A 21036-nucleotide genomic window follows, 5' to 3' on the forward strand; every position below is an offset into this window, starting at 1 on the left:
ACACTCTGTGTGTTCTTGAGCATTCACAATTTTGAAATGATAGCATTCACAATTTTGAAATGATGGCTAAGGTAAAAAGGTGTAACTTAATAAAAACCTTTAAGAATGAATGAGGCACAAAAACCAAAATAAAAATTATGACAATAAAAAAAAAACAACAAAAAAAAAAATATGAATCATGTGTGTGTCGGTAATATGTGGTCTGAAAAATTGAATCGAAGGTGCGGAGGTGCCCACTGCCCAGGTTGCCCCTCACCTCCACCCCCACCCCCACCCCCAACCACACTCTTTTTTACACGCATCAAAGTGATCGTGGAACCCATCACTTGCCACTCGTCAAGTCCTAGCTCGCCACGTATTTGATATATGCTTCCTTGCACTTTGATCCACCTGACCTGACAGCTTTCTTATACGGAAGACTTGTTTTAGACACAAGGAATTAAATTACTTCTTGCACGTCCAATGGATATTAATTAGATTGCAGCTGGTCGCTTAACTGATGCATCAAGTCAACTAAAAACTATATATGTAGCTACTACTTCACCAAAACCATCTTATGGCCAGCTCTGCAAAAGCTATAGCGAAATCACGCTAACGTGCTACTGCATAATCGTAAGATTGCGCCAGATGTGGAAATAATGTTGTACTGCTAGTTGTCGTTGAAATGAAATGTTACTTCTTTTTAGGTCAATAATATAAAACCAACAATCCAATCTTCAAAACAGCTAGCTAGAAGCATCTAGTTTTTTCATGCCCTAGCCTCAAGCTTGTTCTTAGTATATATTCAGAAAGAAAAGTATGAAAACCCCAAATGAGAGAACATAGGGTAAACAGCGGATAAGCTCTGCTAAGGCAACAATAAAATCATAAGAAATCAGAAGTCAAAATCTCCTGCGGCCTTATTGAAGAGGATATCCCTATTGTTCATGTGCATAATGCCATCCTTGAGGGTGCACTTCCACTTGCTCTTTGTGCGTTTCACCTTCTCAAACTGAGCCAACACCAAATTCTGTGTGTTCAGCTCCTCCTCTCCCTCCTCCACATCATCCAAATCGTCGTCGTCATCTTCATTCAGTGGGGGCTCATCATTCCCCTCTACCTTCGCAGAAGTACTACTGCTCCCTCCACTATCCTCAATCTTAAAGACCTCTCCGGCTCCAACTTGCTGGGTTATAAACCCGTCACCAGCGGTCTGATATGTTTGAGAGGTCATCCGAGGATAAGGAGGTTGCATGAATGGTGCTCCCGTAGGAATAGTGTCATACAAGTTTTCTCCAGTTGCCGGTAGAGGCGGTTGTAGTTGAACCGGAACGTGTAACGGTAATTGGGGGAACACTGGTACATTGAGATCCACAGCAGGCGTACCAACAACACCGGCTTGCATCATCTTGGCCTCCCAAGTTGCTTGAAACTGCACGAGTAGTTTTTCTCCGGGGCCATTGATGAACTCTGGTCTGACCTTGTTGATCACATCCTGGATGACATTCAGGTAGACGACACCGCTCGTCATTCTTATAACCAATTAGGGTTTTTTTCGGTGCATATTACGACCCTGGGGGGTTTATATAGAGGTAATGTGTGTTACTAATAAGGAAAGTAAATCCTAATCCACTAAGGAAAGTATATCCTTATCGGACAAGGAATCTAAATCCAATCTAATCTTATCGGGCTTGAAAAACCTAGTCCTATACTATAATACTAACATTTTATTCAACATTTAAGGACATTACAATTTTCCAAACATGAAGTTTATCAATCCATTACTAATTGGTAGAACCTACCAATTCCAGATGCAGTCATTCAACAAATTTTTAATACCGTTTCTCCTAGTGTAACTACACCTTCACAAAATAATTTGGACCAAATCCAATTGAGAGAGTTTCAAATCCTTCACCTTTACTAAACATGTCTTCACTGTAAGTTTACATCATACAGATCCTTGAGTTGAGTGCTTGTTGAAGAATGTTCATGGGACTCATCCTTACTAGCGAGAGAAAGGGAAGAATCAATCCATGGACCTTCCATTGATGTTCCTCTTACATGACTATCTTGCGAGAAGGTTGAAACATGTGTTTGGCTGTCTTGTGATAGTCTCTCAAAGGCTTTGAATCTTGCATCCTGCTCCATCATGTCGCGCTTGATTAATGGTGCTTGAATCGGACTTTTACCTTCAAGCATGCTTACGACAGATGACATGGGTGGTCTGAGAGTGGGAGATGGATTGGTGCATAAAAGCGCCAAGTTAAGCATTGTCATCGCCTCTTCTTTGGAGTAGTTTGAACCAAGATCTGGGTCCACAAGTTCTAACATATTTCCTTGCTCTTGTAGGACATAGGCCTATAAAACAAAAGCATCTATCATCTTCTGAATATATCCAAGTTAAAATTAAAAGAGCATACTTTAACACAACAGTATGTGGATGTAAAACATGAAAATTGAAGAACTACAAATATTTTATTTGTAGGAGATAGGTTGTTCGAGAGTGTTTGAACCCTGAAAACCATTTTGAAAAATACTTATTTCCACACAATTTGTGCTTATTTCAAGTACAACGGGAATAAACTACTTACATGAAGAGTGGACAAACAAAACTTCTGAAGATTACAGAATATAATATATGAAGCTTACCCCGTCAAGGAGATACACGTACTCCTCCTTTGGTCTGTAATTTGTGTTGCTCTTTCCACTGACTATTTCTAAGGCAACAATACCAAAACTATACACATCTGCTTTGTCAGTCAAGTATCCCCTCATTGCGTATTCAGGTGCCATATAGCCTCTGTAGAAATGGTAAATAACTCCAAATCAGTGAGAATATTGCAGTTAACCGTTAACAAATGAAGGCTAAGAGAACTATAAGAAAACTGTAAATGAAAGTATTAAAGTATTTGGCAATGCATTAGGGAAGCCATATCCATTACCCGGCAGCAGCTTTTACAGTTTCTGTTTCTTTGTTCGAAATTCTAACTCAGGAAACATAAATGACACAAAGCCATACTAAGACATCTTAGGGAAGCAAAAGTATATGAGAGAGAGCTCACATTGTTCCAGCTATTCGAGTGCTGATATGTGTGTTCTCTTCTTCATCCAGCTTAGCTAAACCAAAATCAGATATTTTGGCATTCAGATCTTTATCAAGTAGGACATTAGTTGCCTTTATATCCCTGTGAACAATTTTCAACCTTGATTCTTCATGAAGATAGGCCAACCCTCTCGCTATCCCTATGCATATCTTCTTTCTTGTTTTCCAGTCCAAGTGTAGCCGTTGTTCCTCACGACCTACAATTATAGGGGACCAGAACATCAAATACAAGACTTCTAAATTTAACATTATGCTGATAATGTTGCAGGCTTTACCAAAAAGTGCACGGGCAAGACTATTGTTTTCCATGTATTCATATATAAGCAATAACTGGTTTCCTTCGATACAGCAACCAAAAAGCTTCACGAGATTTGGGTGTTGCAAAGCAGATATCATGCCTATCTCGTTAACAAATTCACGGTTCCCTTGCTTTGATTTAGATGAGAGCTGCTTAACAGCAATTACAGCACCATCTGGTAGTACCCCCTACGATCAAGCAAGCTTATTTCAGAATATGTCTACACTTACCGCTAAAATTGAAAGACATTCATACAAATCCTTACCTTGTAAACAGGCCCAAAACCTCCTTCACCTATCTTATTTGAAGGATCAAAGTTACCAGTGGCAGCTTTAATTTGTCGTAAGGTGAAATAACCTGTTTGTAGTTCTAGCCCACGCAGTTCTGCCAAAAGGAAAGATTTTAGCTATTTAACAAACACTAAAGAAACAGACTGAAAACAAGAAAATGAAAATTTGTTGCCTGTTGTGGTGTTCAGGACATTGCCAACCAGACATATTTCACACTGAATTCATGTCTTTTTTTTGGTGGTCAAAATGTATCCCAAATTCAGTAGACACACTGTTAGTGTAATACACATCATAGACATCTCCAACCAGTTTGGGTCTTCTGATTAACCATGGTATCAAAGCTTTAATTTGGGTCCTAGGCTCGAAACTTCTCATTCTCAACCCTACTGATTTGTAATGTACTAGGTTGGCTATGTGTATTGGAAGTTTGGATAATGTACATTTTAAGCGTAGCCTATAAATAGAGACCTATATTTTGTCCAAAGAGATGTCTTGTAAATGAAATCGACAGAACTCTGTTACTCACACTTGAGTCGTTTTTCTATAGTTCACAATCAAAGCACGAAGTTTCTTCCCTTGAAATTTCAGTTCTTTTTAGTGTCAATCATTCAAGGGAGAAAGTTAACATGCTGGGAAGCAGTTCCTACGTAGAAATTGGTGCAACAAGGAACATTTTTGTATGAAGAGAATATCATTACCTTTATCTTCAAGGTCTTTGCCCCCCAAGTAACCCATATATCGAAGGACTGCCAAAATCAATACAATCAACACACATGATGATACTACAATGCCAGCAATAGCTCCAGCAGATAGGCCCCCACCACCAATATCAACCTTAAAATCTGCAAAGGAAACAGTAGTTCTTATAATGCATGAATGGAAAGAAAAGTAACAGTCTATAGTGTGAATGAAACTTACTTGGTGTCACAGTAATTGCAGATATAAGAGGTCCATAGACACCCCTATCAGGTATTGCAGTAGTTCCTTTTCCTTTCCAGTATAAGTGGATTTCTAGAGTGCTACCATTAACAAGGACATTAAATTCTTTGATGATGTCTTTACCAGCACCTCCTGCTTCCTTCATAATATTGAAATCCTTTAAAACCAAATTTCCCTGCACATAATTCGAATTACTAAATTAACCCATACAGTAACTCCATCAAAGCCATACCAAATCTTGTAAAGAAAACAACTAAGTTCTACAAGTGATAAACGGAAAGGAAAAAAACTCCAGTTCTACTCACTTGAATTGACACATCAAATATGCGCTTCCCGAGGCCAGTGAATGTGTCATTATCTGAATACATTATTTCAGCAAAGTGGAGCTGCACTTTGTAACTACCCTTAAGCATGCAGAGGCCATAATACTTGAGTGAGAGTGGGGAAAGGCGGGCAGTTTGATAAAATTCTGGACCATTAACATTAAGAGGCAATGTGTTTGTTGCTGTATAATCTGCATCATCATTCCCCATGTAAACACCTGTACTGCTATAACCCCACTTCTCAGATGAGGAAATGAAGTCTGACGATCCCACAGTGCTCAAGTCCTCTTCGTACTGATTACCATTGAATTCCATCCGACTCCCCCCACAATTAATAAACAAAGAATAGTCTGAAAATGTAATGGAAGTTGTATTAGACATGACACCCATCAGGACCAACTAAAATTGGATTCTTAAGCTGTTCCAACTTCCAAAATCATGAAAGTAAACTCTTTTATGAATCTACAGTCTCACGTTTGGCTTTTGTGGAACAAGGGAGGTCCTTCTGCAAGCACCACCTATTTGTTGAAAGAAATAAGGTCAATCTTACATTTTCATGTGAATTTCGATGAGAAAGAAACATAGTGAGCAAAGAACTTACGAGCTTTCTGAAGATGAAAAACTAGAAATTAAATTCCTGTTTGATAGTGAAGGAAGTTAGTAGATAATCTAAATTATGAGTAGCATATTATACGTACAGAAAGAGCTTAACATTAGTAGAAGCTTTAGATATTAATGAGCTTACACTGATAACTGTTGACAACCAACTGTAGTAAGTGATCCGCTAAAATTGTTGTAAGACAAATCACTGGAACAGATTGTTCATGACAATGTTAGCAACTTTAAATTCAAGATAAAATTAAAAAAATATAAAAAAAAAACATTTCATCTTGACATTAAAGGTGTATAGAAGAATTATATGAAAGGTACATTATTTGAGTCCAGCAAACACCGGTAAGAAAAAAAATACATAGATTAGTACTAGCGAAGAAGACTAACAAGTTATTTTTGTTGCTCAATATCCAGCTTGGTACTTCTCCAGTCAGTAAATTGTTGGTCAAAAACCTGCACCCATAAAAATTAAAGTCAATCAAACATGCAATGTAGCTAATTGAGAAATATATATAAACAACAATGCTTTTACACAAATAAACTCATGCTCCCTTTATTTATTGAATAGACTTACATGTAATCAAGAGCAACAAGATTCTCAAGGGTCGTTGGAACTTCACCTGTCAACTTGTTAAAGCTCAGGTCCCTATAAGAAGAAAAATCACATATGAGCTCTGTCTTGATAAATTACAAATATGGGTTTACTATTGAGCTACTCCTTCTGTCAGGACCCACCCCGGAATTACCCTCCTAACTCCGAGATGGACCTGCGGGGCCCACTTTTCGGGAAAATTCGACAGAACCTCCCCTAAAAGTGGACAACCCTAAACCTGCTGAAAACACTCCAAGGTATAACAATTTCTATGCTTGAAGCCACCCTGCTTCCAAGCAACATTCCGCAAATTTCCAAGTATAAACATCGAACTACTTATATAAATTACAACCCAGCAAATCAAATCATTCAACTTCCTCCAATATTATACAACTCCCATACACACATAATTATACAAATGTATAAATCCACCCTTTTTAAGTAATCAGAGCAATCTAAAGAACATACTCGAAATATAATACATAAAGTAGGTTAATAATTCTGTGTATAAAGCAACAAATTTCAATTGATGATTGACAGCCTTTCAAAGAAAAGAAAAAAGAAAAAAAAAACAGTTTTGGTTTGGTAAGACCAAAACTGAACCAAACCAAATTGAAAATTAGGCATCAAATTGATTCGTAATGGTTATCCGTGAACAAGATTTACAGTAGTTCAGGTCTGGATTCTGGAATGGTTATCCATGAACAAGATTTACAGGAAAAAAAAAATTGATTCATAAAATTATCCAAATTGTTGAAAGCAGGATCAGTGGTTTCTTTCTTCTCCTGAGAACCTTTTTATTTTTATTTTAATTATTTTCCTGAATTGAGATAGCTCTTGCCAAATCACCACTCAACTATCCAGGAATATCTATTTGTCAAGTACTAATTTTGAGGGAGCTTATAAGAAATAACCTTCATTTATAAGTTTATAAGCAAGCACGAAAACTCGGATTCTTGTTGACTTCATGGACTAATAAGTTTAAGCATTTCACCAATATATGCTGATTCTAAGCACTTACAATTCCTTTAATTTTGTCAGCTCTCCAATGTAGCCAGGGATAGAATCGGTAATTGAGCAATTTCTCAGAATCCTAAGCCAAGTAGAAGAAACCAAATATCCAGCAGGTTAGCAAAATTGTGAGAATGACATAGCATATAGTTTCAGTAGACTTCTGTGATATCGTACTCACACTCTTTCCAAAATTTTCAAATCCTCCAAATTAGGAAAAGGCATACTTGATCCATTCAAATCGGATATCCTCCTGAGACAAAGAAACACAGAAATATTCATGTTTTGTTATTTTCGATTTTCCATTATTAATCACTAACCAGATAACTACCCTAAACATGTAATTACAAGATAGAGGAGGGTGTTCTTCTCACAATTCAGTTAAGTTTGTCAGCAAAGATATGGTGGAAGGAATGGGGCCTTCCATGGATGTGCCTTGCATATCCCTGCTCAAATTTACTTGTTCAGAGGACAACGATATATAATAATCAACACTTAAAAACTTGATTCATAAGGAGTATAAAGAAGGAAGATGAACATAATGATGAGAAACTGACAGTCTGTCAAGTTTGGTCCAGTTTCCAATAAAAGTAGGTATTTTCCCTGAGATTCGGCTCCCATCTATCCTACTGCAGCAGCAAAAGAAGATGAGAATTCTATATTTCAAAATCCAATATATGCAATTATTGACTAAAAGTATCACGTACAAATCGGTTAAATTCTTTAGATTTCCAAATGATTCTGGAATTATTCCTGTAAAGTTGTTCGCAGAAAGAAGGCTGTAATAAAAGAAAGAGTCAGTTAGGCATTACCATTAAGCATGGTAGAAAAAACGTATCAGGTACCAAATCCAAAACAGGGTGCTGATGTTAATCATGAATAAGTTTATGATCAGATAAAAGGAACATGGTATCATTCTCCATATATATGCAATGCAGAGCTTTTTACCACTACAGTACTTAATTCTTCATATACATATACAGTTCCTCTTAGAAAACTTTGTTATATGTACCATATCATGTTCAATGGAAAAAGTAGCTTTGTAAATATTTGAATGATAAACAAAATGTTCCTGCTTTTGTTGCAGAGACGTGTGAAAAGTTTGCATGTCAAATAGCATGAGAAGAGCAATCTTACAGTCGCTCCAAGGAACTCAAACTCCCAAGGTTTTGAGGAAGAGGCCCTTCAAGTTGATTATCTTCCAACACACTGAAAAATGCAGTTTTGTTAAGGTTACATATTCTTGAGCTTCTTTTGTTAATTAGGGAAATAAAAGTCAATAAAATCCTTGCAATACTTACAGCTGAGTAAGAGTAGCAATGTCACCAATTTCCTTTGGAATAGAACCACTTAGTCGATTTCCTAAAAGAGACCTGCAGCATACCAATAGTTACATGCTAACAGCCTACATATTATCGCCTCATAAAGGTCAGTTATAAATTAAAAAAGAAAAAGAAAAAAAGGAGTAATCACTTACAGAACCTGAAGAGGGGCACGAGAAATGCTTGCAGGAATTGATCCATTGATGTAGTTACGAGTGAGATCACTATTTAAAAAAAAAAAAAAAAAAAAAGGCTTAGTCTTTGTCATTGTTGGATGGTCATTAGTAAAAAAGAGGTGCCAAGGAGAGTGTGCTTGGAAAGTAGTTTAAAATAGGGAAAAATGCACCAACAGTGTCTGGAGACTCTGAGGACTGTCAAAATGATACTTGGACTTTCAAACGTATCAATGTGATACCTGGACTTTTATTTTGTTGTCAATGTCGTACCCACGTCAAGTTTCCGTCACGGTTCTGTTAAATTTACCACGTGTGAAGCACGTGGGGTGCAAAATGAGGGCAAAAAGACTAATTTGCCCATATAACTGACATTTTAAATATTTTTAATAAAAAGGATTTAAAGCTATTTAATTCTTTTAATTTATTTTTTTCACCCCTCCACCTCTGATCTTCTTCCTCTCCCCTCGATCAACCACTCTCTGAAAAGAGTGACTTCTCTCGCCGATTCCTCCCTCAACAACACCTCGTACTCCTCGATTTCAGGTCTTGTCTATAAAGACGAGCTCCTCCAGACCTGATCCGAAACTTGCTGGAATATCTGGGACCGAAACGACGGTGGTTTGGTTGAAGCAGCAGTAGAAGAAGAGCTTGCGGAGGTAAGGGAAGGCGGAGAAGAGGAGCGGGCTGAGGGTGGCGGTGGAGGAGCAGGGCGGGTTTGGGGTGTAGTCGGAGACGTACCCGAAACTGACCTCGGAGACGTGGACAGTTACGATGCTGGGATCAGTGTCGTTGGCGAAGAAGTCGCAGACGACGCCGTGGGGGCCGTAGGAGCAGAGGTCGTCGGGAAGAGGGTGCGCCAGGGGACGTGGGGGTTGAGGGAGTCGAGGAAGCAGTAGACGGAGGCCTGCTCGGCGGGGGCGAGGAGGGGCTGGTTTAGGGAGAATAGGTGGGTGAGTGAGCACCGACCTTGGTTTGGATCGGATTGTCCGGATCTGGTGAGTGAGATTGATTCAAGAGGCCTCATGCTGGTCTCTCTCCCCTCTATTCTCCCTCAGCCATGTTCTGCACACAGAGAAGAGTACCAAAATCACCCTCTTGATTGTTGGTTCAATTTGAGATCAATGGCTGGAATGGGTTTCTTCCAAATTGAAGCTCAATCCCATCATCAGTCTCTCTTCTTTTGAAAGCTCAAATTGGTTTGTTGGGTTAAAGAAGATGAACATGAATGGGTTGAAGAACATGAACAATTGCTGGGATTAATTTTTTTTTTTTGGGGCATTTTTGCTGGGTTTAGAGGATGAACATGAAGAATTAATTCATTCAGAATTTAATGGAGAGAAAAAGTCATTTTTGCCCTCCGGATTAAAGGAGCCGTGACAGAAACTGGACGTGGGTACCACATTGACAACAAAATAGAAGTCCAGGTATCACACTGATACGTTTGAAAGTCCAGGTATCATTTTGACAGTCCTCAGAGTCTCCGGACACTGTTGGTGCATTTTTCCCTTTAAAATAAGGGAAAGAATCCTTATCTGTTTATCTTTATCCAAGTGAGTAATTCGCATTGAATAAATGAGGGGATATTTGAAGAAAAACTGAAGTTTACATGGTCCATCAAGATAACTATCAAAGAATCACTTACAGTTCTTGTAGATGAGTAAGATTTCCAAATTCCTCAGGTAGAATACCAGTTAAATTTAGACCCTTCATCACTCTGTCACACGAACATTCGAATAAAATCAGTAAATGGAAAAGAATGAAAAAAGAATAAACCAAATTTGATTAGTCTGATACGTTTCAGCAGTGGAATTCAAAGGAATCAAACTTCAAAGTAACGATATCGTACATGTTTGTGACATGGCAAGTGTTGTTTGCGAAGGAACAGTCGCAAGTGACATTGCTTAGAATCTTGTCCGTGATAATCTTATTAAAGCTTGATCCACCATCTTGGCAAGAACTTTGGCTGATGTTGTTCCAAAAAGAATTCTGGAGTTTCTGGGATATCGTTTCAAGAGTTTTCACTGTAATGTGCCAATCAATTAGTAATATGAAGTAACTGGTTCAGTAGAGAAATACTAAACTGTTCATCACACCCAAGTTTTTTCCTTTTGGTCAAAATTTGCCAAGTTGAGCCCATTTTTTTTTTCTTTCAATTTTTAAACCCAAATTCTACCTTAAAGAAACAGATCTGTACAGTGTTAAATATTAAAAACATTAAGCAGATTTTAAAGACTTGGGCAATAGTCAAGGACTCAAAATTGAAAAACAAAAAAAAACAAGCCATGTAAACGCATTTAATATATTTACCAGTCAACCCAAAACTAATTCAAAATCCTCCACACCTACTCATAGGCCTTATTTGTTTCCTGGAAAATGGGCCTTGGGAAAGGAAAGTGTTTCCTTTCCTGTGTTTGGGACAGCCATTGGAAGGGATACACTTTCCCAAATGAAGGGAAAAAGTGGAGGAAATCCATTCCCTCCCCCCCCTCCGGATTCACTTTCTCATGGGAAAAGAAATTGATTCATTTCCTTTCCCACCAACCAAACATAGCCATAATTCATCATCAACCCAACCCCTTGTTTTCTAATTAGCACACGCTATCTAACAAAATTAAGGCTAATTAATCAATAATCATTCACTTATTCTAAAGTCAGATTCTTTATCAAAATCAATCTGGATAGAGAAGCAGCATTATCCTATATTTGCTACCAAACAACAAGATAACTCTCTCCCATGTAATACTTATTATTAAACCTAAAGAAAATTAATAATACTAATTATTTAAAAAAAAAATGTCCAAGATATTAAATTTGGTTGTTTTGGCATTCATGACATGTACCAAACAAAGCAACAAGATAGACCCTTCCCTATCTAAAAAAACAAGATAGACCCTTTACTGCTCATTCTGCCATTCTGCAACTTGTACTGGCATAAATAGACAACTATGCCCTCATGAGCTGGTTATTGTTTTTGTTTCTCCATTACTAAATTTGGGAAGGGGCAATTCTCAGAGAAAAGGTATCTCAGAGTCAGATTCACAGAGCCCCAACCGGAAAAGTACCATAGTATCTTCCGCCGGTCATGCCTATCGTATTTAATAATTCAAAACGGAGCAGAGGACAGAAGAAAACGACATCACTAACCAAACAAAGCGCTTTTGTCTTTCACAAGAATTATTTATAAAAAAAAAAAAAAAAAAATGCGACATTTGACACTGCTCAATTAACTGGAACTGAGGTTCTGGACCCATATGACATTCATCTTCATCGATAAGATCAAGAATTCTATGTGGGGTAAAAATCAGAACTGAAAATTTACCATGTTTGGAGATCTTGAAAAACTATTAATATAGGGTCTGAAATTCTCATCAATGTCAATTTCTCAGTTCTAAAGTTGTTAATAATTCTGCTATAGAAAGCTTCTGATGTGCTCAGGTAGTCTGGTAGTAGTGTTTTTGAATGAGTGAAAGAGCAGAGGAAATTATAAAAAGGAACCAATTTGGAGATGTTGAATCAGACTTTAATGGAACCCAGAAGAGAAAAGGTTAAATTTTTAGAAACGAACACTGTTTGGATACATAGAATACAAAACAGAGCAGACACGCATAGAGAGATGAGGTAGAGAAAACAGGGTACCCAATTTCAGTTACTGAACAACAGAGCAGTTACCACAACAAACTGGTAAAGCAATGCAATATGCCCAGAACAGGGAAAATGTTGAATCTAACCCAAAAATCTTCACAAACCTAGAAAAAGGATATGATTTTGAAGCGATCGAGAAGGATGATATTATGGTACTTACCTTCTTGTAGAGGAATCAGTTCAGCATGAGACTCAAACCCAGTGAAGCAAATCATCACCAGAAACCCAAAAGCAAAGACAAAACCAATCCTAGAGTTCGAAATCACGAACCCCATTTTCTCTGTACAATCAACTCAAGACCCAATCACCTCTTGCATGCATAGAACAAATGGACAATGATTTGGTGAGAGAGATTAGAGAAGAAGCAAAAGGAGGGAGTGGTTGGTTACTTGTGTATGGAGTGAAAAAGACAGAGAGCGTACGTGATTCGAGGGCAGGAGGCTTAGGGGTTTAAGGATTATTATATGGTGCACCATATAATGACACAGAGAAGAAACATTACCTTCAGTTCAGAAACACAGAAACAAAGAAAGAGGAGGACACGAAAGGGTGTGCAATAAGAATAATAATATAGGAGAAGAGAGAGAGTGAATGAGCAAACGGTTGCCGGTAAGAATGGCATTTACTCTTGTGTGGTTGGTTTATTGAAAAAGTCAACTGTTGTCCTCCCGGTCAAAACAACACTGCTTCTGGCGGAACTCAGTCTGAAGTCTGAAACAGTGACTACAGGAACAGTAGAGGGGTTCAAATGGAGGCTACCGGTGACTACATTCCTTTTAAGGAATTTTTCTTATATTTCGCCAGTCCATGATTTTAACATTCTTGTAATCATATTTTCTCTTCAAAACTGAATGTGGACAAAAAACAAAAACATTTTGTAGTTAATTGGGGCTAAAATGAAGCACCTACTATGAATATCAGTTGATTTATGATTGAATTTCTGGATTTCTATGTTAAACTCTTAATCATGGTTTCAATCTTTGATGTGCAAGTTGATATTCTAGCTTGGTAAATGAGGTGCAACTCTCAGGTAGTGTGTTACCTCCCAAAGTAAGGACTCTGGGAGAATGAAAATTGGTAACAGTTTATCAAATAACCTTTGATGTGCAAGCTGATATTCTAGTATTTTACACTAACGTACCATGGCTTTAACCAAAATTTGTTTTTTTTTTCCTTTTTTTTATCCTGAGAGAAATCCCTAACGAAAAACACTTTATTATAAATTGGGTAGCTCACTTATTGAGTAGGAACAAACCCAAAAATATCATTCATCAGTAAAGTGGGTTATGAGTTATGACCAATGCACGTAGGGAACGGTTGAGTTTGGACTCCTCTTTTTCTTCTCCCTACCCACAAGTACCAATTAGGGCTATTGGGTCGTGTCATTATGCCAAATTCTGTTGTGCCATGTCAATGTATTAATCGTGTCGAAAAAAAAAAAATTTCAAGTTCTGAGTCTCAATTCGATTACAATATTTCTTGTTAATATTTCAAAATACATAATGTCGTTATAAGAAATAACTCGTAATATAGAAAGAATTACAATACTCACACCAGCATTACATTTACACAAAAGAATTTTCCTATTTTCAATACATACACACACACATAGACAAAAGACAAGATCGAGTATATGTTTATTTATTTTATTTTATTTTTCGCTAGGCGCCACTTTATTTCAACTTAAGGTCCCCTAATCTAAGCAAAAAATTGATCAGGATGTGAGATTGCTTTCAGGATGTGGATGTGGTCCTGTAGACATTGTTTGGAGATTAAATCGAACTAGCTTATATATGCAGGTTATTTATTATTCTCACGCGTTATGATGACCGAATATAATCAAGTTCTTAGCTAGATACTGATTTCGCACTTATTGTAAAATGCAGGCAGATCTTGATAGAATTGGAGTATTAATCTAAGAGGCTAGTTAGTAGTCTTTTCTATTTTGGCCTAAAGCTACCTTTGCCTACCTAGTACACCATACTCCTATACCATTTGTAACATAAATTACAAGATATGATTTTTATCATCCCTTTTATATATTATTATGCCAAATAATTTCGTCTTGGGGCACAAAATTAAAATGATATATTTATATGGTTGATAGAAGGTAGATAGCAAACTAGATATGTAGCTATTAGTTCTAATTTGTTTATTTGGTCGATTGGCTCAGTCAAAGAGCTAGTCACATGCACGTATGGCTTTCTACAAATATTGAAGAGGGCTTTCATTACTAGTCTTGATGGGAAGTTGACAGATGGGAATATGTACAAGTAGAAGCTTGTTTTTTACCAGCTGAGAATTCTCTATTTCATGAATTCAATTCAAAGTCAAATACGTCCACCTTAGATCTCTGCATGCATGCATGACTGTTTGATTTGGAAGCAATCCGAAACATTCAAATAATGGATGAATATAATTGTACTGATCGACAAATTTAAAATCTTCTAATTCTCAGTTAACTGTTCATCGGCTTATGAACAGTGCCGGCTAGAGACGAGCCGGTAATGGACGAAAAGATGATTTTGCCCCTGCATGATGTTTCTTGCTTCGACACCTGGGGTGCTGCTCGGTGCATGCTGTTTCTTGCTACGACACCTGGGGTGATGCTCAGTGCTGTCGTGTCTATGGTACTTCACTCCACCGAGAGGTAGATAGTGAAGGAAGTGATGCTGTTTGTTAGTGTACATACCGCCTATATTACATACCGCCAAGCATAATCAACGACCTCATAGGTGGGCCCCACAACATGACTAGCCCCGCCTATGGCATGCATCCGGTAGGCCGACACCCGAGCTACATTGTCATGGTGGAGGTCGGCCGGTATCTAGTCGGGAGGTCACCCTCCCATGCTCTCCAAAAGGCTTTAAGGGAAGAAAATATATGTATTATGTCCCACATCGGAAATGTAAACTAGAATGTGACTTCCTTTAGCTATAAGAGGAAGTCCTCCCCTTCTTAGAAGGGATGGATCCATGATCCCCACACTTGTATCACTACAAAGGTCACTTGACCTCACTCATAGTAAAATATCTAAGTGGACGTAGCCTTGCCCCAAGTGCATGGTGAACCACTATACATCCGGTGTCATCTCTCTCTCTATCTCCATCATGCTTCTTACTTTAGGTCCCGTATTCTTCAACAGAAACAGTTAGTATGTACGAGTCTGATTCCATCTTCCCTGTTACGCTGTTTGCTGAGAATTCTGATTTGGAGTCTGATTCCATCTTCACTCCACAGAGAGGTAGAGAGAGAGAGAGGGAATTGATATCCGTCTGTAATCGAAGAAATTGGTGCTTGGGGGTTTGATTTGATACGCAGCAAGGATCAATTTCTGTGGCAAAGGGATTGATTTCCGTCTCTAACCTGCATTTGATCACTCGGCACGAGGTTATTGAGCTTCCTCGAAGAGAGACAAAGCTCCAGCTTTCTTGAGATGGCGATCTTCTTCATTTTAAGAGGTATCTAATTGATTTCTTCAAAATCAGTGTAAATCGTCCTATGTGATTGATATAGGATTTGGGCTCGGAGGTATTGATTAAACAAAATATTGATTTTGCTAACAATTTCCATGTTTTTCTCTGACAAGAATTAAGGTTGGGTACCTGCCCTGAGGATTCTTGGCAACATCAGCTCCTCAAATTTGTTAGATCATGCTGAGGGATTTGTATAATCTCACGTCCAGGAGTCCAGGTACCCCATGATCTTCATAGCTCTCATTAATTTATTTGGGTTGATTTTTTTTTCTTGACAGCTATCTTGAGAAAACATTTTTATAGAAATTTTATATGATGCAGTTATGGTTTGCTAATTGCTATCTGTCTATTGATTTGGTTCATGGTTTTTGTTTAAGCAGAAGGTGCACAGGCTGCTTCGAGTCTTGCCGGGACAATGCTTGGATGAGGATGTTGCCTTCTAACACAGCTATTGCACATGTTAGCCCAACAGAGGTTCTCGAAGGTTTGACCTTTCGATTTTCGTTCTCAAGAGTTTGATCTTAGGAAAATCAAATTGTCAAATTGTGTGTGTTTTTCTGGGGTGTGAGAAAGTAAAAGTGAGTTTAGAACTGGAGGTGTATACTCTAATCATTTAACCTTACTTGGAATTATATTGAAAAACAAGTGAGCTATAGGTGGCTTGGAAAATTTGGTAAAAGAGACTTAAAGGGTATTGTACTGTCATATGAATATTTCTTGAAATGTAGTCATATGCTTCTTCTTTTTTATCTTGCTTCCAGATATGCCTGCAATTTGCTTCGACAAGGAAACAAATAATAATGAACTCAGAAACCCCTGAAGCTCAAGCGTTGGAGAAGGTGGAGGATAAGTCCAAATGAGAACTCTGAAGCATTGGCTTTTATCATTGATTTTTTCATTGATAATAGCTACTGATTTGAGTTGAATTATTTACTGACCTTTAATATTGGCTTTTATAGGACATATATGATATATCAGTACTGGTTTTGTTATCTAATCTGTTTGTTGTTATATGTTGTGCTACTCCAAATGGTTTTCGCATTGATTATGGCTACTGTCGCTTTTTTTGTCAGCTATTATCTCTATTTAAACAGTTGTCTTTATGATTTATTCTTCAATTATACAGTTTTGCATTTCTTGGATTGATTAGTTTGTGGTGGATTTGCAGCTTGAGAAAAGAGTGAACGAGGTTGAGCAGTATTACTTGAGGAAAGGCAGTCTGCAACCAACCACTTCGAAGGAGAAAGACGGAGATAAACATTTTAATACAATTAAGAAGCAGCAACAAGATGCATCATGTAGGGACGCTGCTGGTGCAAAGAGGATGCGAGATCTGTTGAATGATAGTGACATTTTTGCCCCTACATTCTCGCTGGCTTTTACCTGACTACCCTGACGAGGACTGGATGTGGCTCTTTTTCATTGCTCCACGAAGAGACAGAGCAATCTTGAGAGAGTTCATGAATGATCCAGAGACCCGGCGTTTGTTTCTTTGCTTCGCACGAAGAGAGAGAGTGGGAGATAGAGGTGATATTCAAGAAAGAGACTGATCGGAGAGTCACACAGAGAAAGAAAGAAGTGTGAGAGGGATCTGGGTTTTGACTACAGCCCCAAATTTCTAATCGGTAGGTTTGAATGTTTTATATACCTCTTGAATTTGCTGCCTTTTGTGGATGCATGTGATGTTCTTCTTTCTGAAATCATATATATCAATATGTGTTCAATCTCTTTAACCAAAGAGTCTAAATAGCAATATGTAATGGTGATGTCTGTTCACTCTGTTGTTACAATAAGAAATAGAAGAATGACTTTTGCACAATTTTGAATTCAACTTGGATGTGGCTTGACTTTTGGACAGAGGTGCTCAAAGAACGAAACGGTGATATTCGCTCTTTATGGAGACAGTTGCACAAAGAATGGGTACATATGTGGATTTACAATCTCGATACAGATGTGAGCAACTGATCTTACACTGAGGAGTTGTGTTTATTTGAGAAGAGAAAATTTCCAAAGATTATTATTTGTTTTGAAGCTGTTGGATTTTAAAGCAAAATGACTGCAGTATCTAAACAAATTGACTGAGGTATGTACAGCCAGATTGTTGTTTTTGTTATGGGGGTTTATTTTGGTATTTCATTTGTGTTAAATTCTGGGTTACAGAATCATTCGAATATTGCGAGTTGTCAACAATATCCAGCCTGCCGGGCATACTGATATTGGTCAGTCTAATTCCATTTTAAGAAGTGCAACTACCTTCCTTTACCTTTCTCTTTCAAAAAAGGTCATAGTATTACTTTATTTATCTTTTGATGTTGATAATTAGGAAAACTGCCATCTGAGATACACAAACTTTAGAAAGCAGCTGTATTTCTTGATAACAACACATTCTGCATTTTCTCACCAACATATTTACTACCCTCCAGTGCATATCAATGGTCAGGAAAATGCAGAGGAGGAGGATATGGATAACAATGATGATCTTGCTGGAGATGCCATTGAAAGTGATGACAAGGAAGAACAGGTACCAGCAGAACGGCCTCCCAAAACATCAAAATTTATAGGTATTCTTTAAACTTTTATTAGTATGAAATTATATTGATTGGTTTTGGCCAACCCTTTACCAAATCTAATTTTTGGATGACCAGCATCAGTGCCCCTGTGATGGTTGAGTTGGAGGGTGAGGCTGACCCACTTGAGGTATAAGATTCTCCTATGCCTATTCTGGATGCCCACAATTATTGTTTCGGTTGTTCCCTTATCTGCTTTATTCCTTTGTAAATGCATACAATGAGTTTTCACCCTTCCAGTACTGAAATTTACTGCTTTTGGTTAAATACCATAATGTCAATTTAAATCTTGCAGCTCCTTTTGGATATGTTATTTTGCTGCTTTACTATCGCTAGCACCAACAAGAGATTCTATTTTGGCTTCTCATTTATTGTTTAGTTTATACTCCTCAAATTCGAGTATCATGTGAAAGTGAAGAATCCCATCAAGACCAGAAATGGTGTGTTATGAGTATGTGCATTTTCTTGATGGCACATGAGAGCATCTACTAATACTATGGTGTAGACTTAAAACAAATAGTAAATTATCGCAGCAATATACAAACATTTCTGGTTGTTTATAGAGAACAAGTTAACATCTTATGTTTTGTTAACTATTGTCAGTCTCTTTCTATCAAAGGCAGTTTTTAAAATCGAAAAAGAGATCATATGATGTGCTTTGTAGTTTATATGTAACTCTTTTTTCTTCTGGTGGCTTCTGTTTTCTAGCTGAAAGAAATTATCGTGTGTGTATAGGATTATGTTTCTTTTGAGTTAAAGAAACATGTGAGAGGTCCAATTGTCATTTTTTACTGCATTATAATGTAAATGTTGTTTCCATATTCTACGCAAGTATAATCTTCTCGAGTTTTGAATTGCATAGATTGCTATGAAAGAGCTTCGTGAAAGGAAGATACCCTTTACCATCCGCCACTACCTGCCTGATAGAAGGTGAGATTCTGATTTTAGTTTTGTTGCAGTTCAAGTATTGACTCTGCTTCTCTCCCAGGTTTCATATCAATCATCTTTTCTAATGTGCATGCATATTTTAATTTCTGCCCAAATGCACTGAAGTGTTTCTAACTGTGTCCTGTTATTATTTTGCCTGAACTTGGAGCAAAACCTACCCTGTTGTTCATATAAGCAGTGTTCTTCAAATATTATTTTGTCTTCAACACAAATATTATTTTGTTTACCTATTTCACATTATCCTCATTTTGATGATTTTGATTCAAACTTAATACAACTTTATTATGTATTTACTTATGGAAGTAATTGATTGAATTGCAGCCCTGATGACAGATTGTAGCCATCCATCAAAAAGTTCTCACACACCAAAGTTTGATTTCGTGTGTAATGAAAATTATGCTATGTAATGTTATGAAATCAACGATATTCTTATGTACACAAACAGTTAATTTTCTAAACAATCTCCACCAATATATTAATAATTGCTTTTTCCCATTACATACTTCTAATAATTCATTGATAATGGTAAATCTCGCAGCAAAGCGCGGGCAACCTTTCTAGTGGGCACTAGAAGCTGGTCTAATTTACATAAAGTTTGGTCTTTGGAAAACTTCGATTTGGATTCTTTACGTGGTCCTGTGTTAGTCAACAGTTTTTTTTTCGGGTGTTGCTAGTTGATCCCAGTAAAAATCTATGTACGAGTCCCGTCAGCTGACCAGAGATTATTTGGTCACTTATCGTTCGATTGAAATCGGACGGTTGACAGATCTCATCCCAAATTTCATCACTTATCTGTCAACCGTCCGATTTAAATAGGATGGTAAGTGACCAAATAATCCCTGGTCAGCAGCTGACCAGGGAAACGGGGCTATCTTTGTACACCCGACAACATAATTTTTATCTCTTATTTTCAGGATTATCCCTCAAACATTCATCATTTTCTATTTATTTTTTATTTTTTATTTTTTAATTTGAAAATGATGAATGTTTGAGGGATAATCCTGAAAATAAGAGATAAAAATTATGTAAAAAAAAGAGAGAGATAACCGAATTGCTCCACCTTCAGAACGTTGACGGCTGTTCTGCCTCTTCTACCTCTACTATCACCATCTCTGATTCTCTTCTTCTTCCTTCTATCTTTTCTCTCAACTTTGTTTCAATTCTTTGAGATGATGGAGACTATCAAGATGAAAGAAATAAAACAATTAAAGTTTTGGAGCCAGCAAATCAACTTGAATTGCTTCACCTTCTCTCGATCAGTTCTACTTTCATATAACAAAATATTCATTAATTGTTCTAGTTGATAACCAATCATATATACAACATGGGTGTATTAAAAACTTTGCTGGATACAAATAGCAAGACCTTTTTTTGTCCCATATTACAAAAAAAAAAAAAAAAAAAAGAACAATTTTACTCCTATAAGCTACAAATAATTCTTGTAATACAATACTACAAAATATATTCTGGAACTCTAGCTAGTTAGAATCATCAACTTCCGCCAATCGAGATTAACTTTTTTTTGAGAATAAGAATCCTTTATTGAAAATAACCAAGATTACATAATATGGGAATGACCGGTGGTGGACAAGAACTCCCCACTCTCCTCCCTAAAAACCGAACTAGTTACGGGTCCGTCATCCAGGATGACATCCATGAGCCAAAAGAGCCCAACCCCTAACCACCTATTTCGCCCAACCTCACAGGCTTCAGATAACCCCGAGAATCTCGATAACACCTCATAGACAACCGCCTGAA

General features: G+C 37.4%; 2 protein-coding genes and 1 long non-coding RNA gene across 12 annotated transcripts; 1 reads left to right on the forward strand and 2 right to left on the reverse strand.

The window, feature by feature from the left end:
- Positions 1-659: 659 nt before the first annotated feature.
- On the reverse strand, positions 660-1583 carry LOC133728276 (uncharacterized). The gene has a single exon (XM_062155674.1). It carries the CDS (start codon positions 1508-1510, stop codon positions 875-877), a length of 636 nt encoding a protein of 211 aa, XP_062011658.1. The 5' UTR covers positions 1511-1583; the 3' UTR covers positions 660-874.
- Positions 1584-1756: 173 nt separating this feature from the next.
- On the reverse strand, positions 1757-12809 carry LOC133728275 (probable LRR receptor-like serine/threonine-protein kinase At1g53430). 3 transcript variants are annotated; one of them, XM_062155672.1, is made up of 24 exons: positions 12448-12807; positions 10492-10666; positions 10288-10359; positions 8625-8693; positions 8449-8520; positions 8285-8356; positions 7855-7926; positions 7705-7776; positions 7522-7593; positions 7329-7400; positions 7158-7229; positions 6119-6190; positions 5932-5997; positions 5678-5740; positions 5534-5569; positions 5407-5450; positions 4915-5282; positions 4589-4784; positions 4369-4512; positions 3646-3764; positions 3358-3568; positions 3042-3279; positions 2629-2779; positions 1757-2337 (listed from the first exon to the last, which is right to left on the reverse strand). In XM_062155672.1, exons 1-24 carry the CDS (start codon positions 12560-12562, stop codon positions 1912-1914), a joined length of 3069 nt encoding a protein of 1022 aa, XP_062011656.1. In that variant the 5' UTR covers positions 12563-12807; the 3' UTR covers positions 1757-1911. The 3 variants fall into 3 exon arrangements, with proteins under 3 accessions (XP_062011656.1, XP_062011657.1, XP_062011655.1); XM_062155673.1 differs by having other exon boundaries at positions 3042-3568; positions 4369-4416; positions 12448-12809; XM_062155671.1 differs by having other exon boundaries at positions 3042-3568; positions 12448-12808.
- A 2501-nt stretch (positions 12810-15310) lies between these two features.
- Positions 15311-19776, forward strand: LOC133728278 (uncharacterized). 8 transcript variants are annotated; one of them, XR_009855767.1, is made up of 11 exons: positions 15314-15748; positions 15877-15980; positions 16144-16247; positions 16525-16602; positions 16932-17388; positions 17622-17846; positions 17924-17982; positions 18087-18324; positions 18409-18460; positions 19193-19260; positions 19600-19776. It is a non-coding gene; the product is annotated as an uncharacterized LOC133728278 (long non-coding RNA). The 8 variants fall into 8 exon arrangements; XR_009855766.1 differs by having other exon boundaries at positions 15324-15748; positions 18187-18324; XR_009855769.1 differs by having other exon boundaries at positions 15311-15748; positions 16144-16237; positions 17924-18324.
- The last annotated feature ends 1260 nt before the right edge of the window (positions 19777-21036 follow it).

Source organism: Rosa rugosa, chromosome 2, assembly GCF_958449725.1.
Source record: "Rosa rugosa chromosome 2, drRosRugo1.1, whole genome shotgun sequence".
In the NCBI taxonomy this organism is placed as follows: domain Eukaryota; kingdom Viridiplantae; phylum Streptophyta; class Magnoliopsida; order Rosales; family Rosaceae; genus Rosa; species Rosa rugosa.

Coding starts and splice junctions, on each gene's coding strand:
- LOC133728276 (XM_062155674.1), bottom strand. CDS start 1,510: ATGACGAGCGGTGTCGTCTACCTGAATGTCATCCAGGATGTGATCAAC.
- LOC133728275 (XM_062155671.1), bottom strand. CDS start 12,562: ATGGGGTTCGTGATTTCGAACTCTAGGATTGGTTTTGTCTTTGCTTTT. Junction 10,667..12,447: donor ACTGATTCCTCTACAAGAAG/GTAAGTACCATA, acceptor GGCACATTACAG/TGAAAACTCTTGAAACGATA. Junction 7,230..7,328: donor TTGAAAATTTTGGAAAGAGT/GTGAGTACGATA, acceptor TACTTGGCTTAG/GATTCTGAGAAATTGCTCAA.